The 5,380-nt window shown below is 53.2% G+C and overlaps 1 protein-coding gene across 1 annotated transcript; it reads right to left on the reverse strand.

Moving 5' to 3' along the window:
* Nucleotides 1-1,400: 1,400 nt before the first annotated feature.
* znf648 (zinc finger protein 648) lies at nucleotides 1,401-5,138 on the reverse strand. Its single transcript, XM_088927977.1, has 2 exons — nucleotides 4,971-5,138; nucleotides 1,401-3,018 (listed from the first exon to the last, which is right to left on the reverse strand). Exon 2 carries the CDS (start codon nucleotides 2,936-2,938, stop codon nucleotides 1,685-1,687), a length of 1,254 nt encoding a protein of 417 aa, XP_088784103.1. The 5' UTR covers nucleotides 2,939-3,018; nucleotides 4,971-5,138; the 3' UTR covers nucleotides 1,401-1,684.
* Between the last annotated feature and the right edge of the window lie 242 nt (nucleotides 5,139-5,380).

Below are 5,380 nucleotides of genomic sequence, written 5' to 3' on the forward strand. Positions count from 1 at the left end.
GTGAATGTTTTGTGTTCTCAAACAGAAATAATGTTCGAGCAATTAAGTAGTTTAGTTTTGCAAATTTCTCAAACTGTATACATGTTTTTTTTACTCCTCCATAAATACATCAGACATACTGCAAACTTCCACCTCTGGGCTACTAAACAACTGCCTGAAGCAGGAGAGTCTGAACTGACTTTACCTCTGGAGTCACTTCTACTTTTTCCAAAGATGAAGCCATTGAGACAATTTAAATAACTTGCTTTTACTACAGAAATCGCTGTCTCACCTGGGGCGCTTTCCACACTGTCCCAAGTCACACTGCGCAGGCTGCGGTTTCAACTGGTGAGGGAACTCGGTGAAACTGCCAACCTCACTTACTTCCTGTGACCAGCTAGTCACAGTCGTACACCCCTCTGTTTCAGAAATGGCCAACCAAGTCACAAAGAAGGGCATCTAGTACCACCATCTGCAGCGAGTCCCTAAGTAAACTATGTACGATTCTCCAATCGTGGAAGAAAAACCAAACTCCTTCGCATGACTTCAACCTGGAGAACCTTCCTGCAGATGGAAACAATGGTACCGCTGCAGTTTTAGCAACTCACTGCAATGAATCCACACTGGCACTCGCCCTGAGCTCCCTCAGTTTCAGTCATGCTCTGCTTCTCTCTCACTCTTCGTTACAGGACACGGCAGAAAGCTCTCATAACTGAATCCTTCCGTTAAGGGTTCGGGATACCAGGTCACAGATCTATGGCAAGATAAACACATTAGTACCAATGCATAACCAAGTAAACGGATTCCAAATGCAGATGCCCATCTGAACAGTTGACGCTCGTAAGGGGTGTTGGATTCGAGTCACAAGCTCAGGGAATTGACAAGTTGGGGAATGAAAAAGAGAGGCAGGGCAGCACAGTGCGCTCCTGTAAGCTTGCATTGATTCTGTTACTGTGTTCGTACTCTTGCAAATTGAAATTGAGTGCTGGCCTTTAACTGGCTGGACACCGTGTACTTTTATAAAGGATGGCAAGTGAGTGTAAAGCAGACCCAGCTGAGGTTTAAAATGCAGCAAGTGTCACCTACCTGTTTGTGCTGACCCTCACTCTGTATAAAATGTTTTAGCGCAGGCTGTGATGGCTACAGGTTACAAAAGATGCGATAATCGCCAAAAACACGGCAGGGATCCCACTTTCTGATGCAGTCTCCACAACTTTAACTGTATTCGTATTGGCCACTAACTCTTGGAGCTTGAATGTGAAATCTCAGTGGGTGCTTGAGAACTAATTTTTTTTAGTTCTTTCTGAATGCAAAAAAGGTGTAAAGAGATTAGACTACGCCCACCAGGCAATGATGACAACGCACTGCCGCCTGCGACAGATGTAACAGCACACAAACAGCCACGGAAACTTCCTGCAGGTTCCAAGTTCAGATTTATTTTCCCCACTTCCGAGGCTGTGTTTCTGTTCGGAAACCTGCCGTCTTCCAGGAGCAGGCCTCATCCCGGAGAAACCGGCAGGCATTTCCGCGAGGAGCGTCCGGAGAGGCAGTTGATCTCTTCGGTTCTAGCTGGCTGGACCAGAATGCTCGTTGCCGGCCACCGGACCCCAGCGCAAGTCCGCGGGCCCAGCTGCACTCGGGGGGGGGAAGCGGCGGTTCTCGGAGAGACGCGCGGGCACCACTTGTGCCACAGGTGTTCGGAGGGTCACGGCGCTGGCGGCTCTCCCGTCCCCAGGGGCACGGCCTGCGCCTGCCGGGGGCCTCGGAGCGCTGGGGAGCGGGCGGAGGGGCGCTCGGCGCCGTGGGTGCGGCGGTGGCGCGCCAGCCGGGACGCCTGGGCGAAGGCCGCGCCGCAGTCCGCGCAGGCGTGCGGCCGCTGCCCCGAGTGCAGCGTCTGGTGCTCCAGCAGGTTGGAGGACTTGGTGAAGGACTTGGAGCAGACGGGGCAGGTGAAGGGCCGCTCGCCGCGGTGCGTGCGCTGGTGCTCCACCATGCGGCTGGGCACGGCGAAGGCCTTGCCGCAGTCCGGGCAGCGGAAGGGCCGCTCGCCCATGTGGGCGCGCTGGTGGCGCAGCAGCGACAGCGGCCGGTTGAAGGTCTGGCCGCACTCCGGGCAGGGGAAGGGCTTGTTGTTGTGGTGCATGTTGCGCTCGTGCTTGCGCAGGTCGGAGGAGCGCACGAAGGCCTTGCCGCAGGCCGCGCAGGCGTAGGGCTTCTCGCCCGTGTGCGTGCGCGTGTGCTTGCGGAAGTCGGAGGACCAGGTGTAGGCCTTGTCGCACTGGGGGCACTTGTAGGGCCGCTCGCCCGTGTGCAGGCGCCGGTGCTGCTGCAGGGTGCCCTGGTGCGAGTAGGCCTTGCTGCACAGCTCGCAGGCGTGCGGCTTCAGCCCGCGGTGCGTCTCCATGTGGCTCAGCAGGTTGCCGGACTTCTTGAAGGCCCGGCCGCACTGCGGGCACGCGTGGGGCCGCTCTCCCGCGTCCCTCCTCCGGCCCAGGGGGCCCGGCTTGGGGAATGACCCCTCCCGGCCGGACAGGGCAGCACCGTCCCGGCCCGTGCCGCTGGCCTCTCCTTCTTCCGCACCCTCCTCCTCCTCCTCCTCCGAGGGGCTCGGGCGGGGCCCGGCGGCCTCACCCTGCTCGGCGCTCCGGGCCGAGAGCTCGCTGAACCTCTCAGACAGGCTCCGGCTCGGCCCGTCCTCGGTGTCCGGGAGGTGCAGGCTGCCCTGCAGGCGTGTGCCGAGCCCCGCGGACGGTGGGCTGCTGGAGTCGGGGTCCGAGGGAAGACTGTAGTCACCCGCCACCCCGTCGGCATTGATGAAGGTGATAGTCTCACCTGGCAGGTCGAGACCTTCCTCGGGGCCCTCGTCATCCTCCTGCAGGCTGCAGGCCGACGCCGAATCGACGGAAAACTTCAAGTCACCTCGGAGGCCAAAACACCTCCCTTGAGTCCGATGGGCCATGTTCCTTCTCCAGGAGCTCCTGGACGCCGCTGAATCAGGAAAGGGCTCCTCTGGGCAGCCTGTCCACTTCTTCAGCACACCTGCACATTTCAAACACACATCAAATCGAATGCCGTGTTTCACAAACAAGCAGGCACCTTCCTTCACCCGAATGTTTGATTACGCGTTATCCTGAATTTACAAAAAATAATTATACTGGCGTTTCAAACAGAAAGGCAGCTATTAAGAGCGAGAACCATAAAAAAAATACTTAATTGTTTTATAGGGCACCATTAAATGCAATACTCATTCACCCAAAACGTATACAAAATTTAGAACACATTTTGTTTATATTCCCACAGTTATGACTATTTTATTGCAAACATCACCACACCTCCAGAGAAACCTTCAAGCCAAATAAACTTTTACAATAATTACATTCCTAACACATCGCCGCCAGTGGCAGCTTTTCCAAACCCGTTTTTGAATTATTATAGCTAGTTCCAGAACTAACAGTAATTGTACACAAGACCTCAGTATATTAACCAATTCCTTACCTACCCTCCTGTACTCGAGCGTCAATGTTCTTCGAATCGCAGCTTTCTTGCGTAAACTACAGGTAAACGCGTTGCAATCGAGGCAACAAATCGTACTCTTACGCAAAAAAAGAACAAATGCTTCCACTGCGCCTATTAAAATGAAAACTTTTTCACACCCTGTGGATGAAATTGTCGGGTCAGTTTCGGAGAACCCGCAGGCTTTCCGTTTATAGCGTTTGAACGGCCAACAGCGACAAGCTGGGCTGTTTGCACCCAGATCGGATGACTCCGAGCACACCTCACCTGTTCGCCGTGCCTGCTGACGGGTCTCCAAAAACGCCAGGCGTCGGAATGTATTTTAAAACGCAGTTAAATTACCCCCAGCAAAACATCGTTTAAAGATGAGATCCTTTATCACTATGCACTCCCTAACTAACGTTTCCTGTGTCAACTCATTTAAAGCACTTCTTAATAAAGTTACTTAAGTATCAGCAGGTTTGAATTACGTTTCACATTACCGTTGTATTTTATATGCATAACAGCGGCTTTAGTCGTGTAGACCAGGATTTATAGGGTTGGAAAACCACCCTCAACATCGCCAGCAGCAGCATGGGTGCCACATGACTGAGGTGAACGAGCGTCTGCAAAGCTGTCGTTTCTACCTACACGGCTTCTCGCCAGGAAGCCTTGGTCCCCACGCGGACACCAGCTCTCAGTCAGGGAGAGGGTACGAGCTGGCTCGTCCGCACAAAGCAAGCAAGCATCATGAACTGCAAGCAGGGAGCTGCGTCAGCAGGCGTAGGCTGCAAAGGAACAGGTAACAGGTTTATTCCGTGCTGAAAAGAGGAGAAAAGAAACAACGTTTCGGCTGTGGAGCCTTCTTCTTGACACCCGAAGAAGGCTCCACAGCGGAAACGTTGTTTCCTTTCTTCTCTTTTCAGCACGGAATAAACCTGTATATTTATCCTTTAACTTCGTCTTTCCTGAAGCCCTTCATCGACGCCATTAGCAAAATACAATAACTGAAGAAAATAGATCATCGAGAAAACAAAACAAAAACGTTTAAGTGACCTGGGATGTCTTACCTGTTTAAATCCCCGACTACAGCTTCCGTTTTTAGTTTACTGATGCTTACCTGTGCTTTTTCCAGATGTACCTTTATATATACACACTGTAGGTTAATCGCTTTGGCACCTTTGTAACTACAGCCAGTTCTCGCACGTTTGACCAAACGCCCTGCGTGTTTTTCCACAGGTGATGCAGGCTGCAGTTTCTCTCGAGTGCTACTACTGTCTATAGAGCAGCAATTTAACTGGCCCCCCTGCCCTCCGCTGCGTGGCCTGCTTTAATTGATTAAAAAAAAAAGATATTAGTAGCTCGCTTGCTTGTCTTACGCGCTAAAAGACTTGACCTCCCCTTTACAATAACCGCTTCCTTGTTTGACATTTTAAGATAGCGTGCTCTATAGCTGCTGTTTTTGCGTCGATCAAGTCACATTTTGACAGCCAACCTACCGGCCCGCTCCGTCTTCAGCCGCCTTCACGTTCGCTCGGCGTATTTGCGCGCTAGGTGGCCCGTGTGTGACGGGCTGAGCTGTACTGGGCTCGCTGCTCGCTGCGAGAGGGACGAGCGGGGCAGAGCTGTCAAAGACTCTCCACCCCGGGCACACGATCCGGCCACTGGACACGTCCTGACGCTCCGCGAACGCAGGGGATCGGATGTCCGAACCCGAGACGACCCCTCCCCGCGGCGCAGGCCCTGGAATCCGACGGCACATCGCGTTATTCGCGGTGCCGCGATGGGGGGGGGGGAAACAAAACATTTTTAAATCTCTGTCGGTAGCTTTGACCGAGATGAATTTAAAATAACCCGCCACCACAATGCGACGCCTCACTTCCTTTCAGAAGTCGTTTGCGTTGTCTCT

This window comes from Atractosteus spatula, chromosome 11, assembly GCF_055471065.1.
Source record: "Atractosteus spatula isolate fAtrSpa1 chromosome 11, fAtrSpa1.hap1, whole genome shotgun sequence".
Taxonomy (NCBI): Eukaryota; Metazoa; Chordata; class Actinopteri; order Semionotiformes; family Lepisosteidae; genus Atractosteus; species Atractosteus spatula.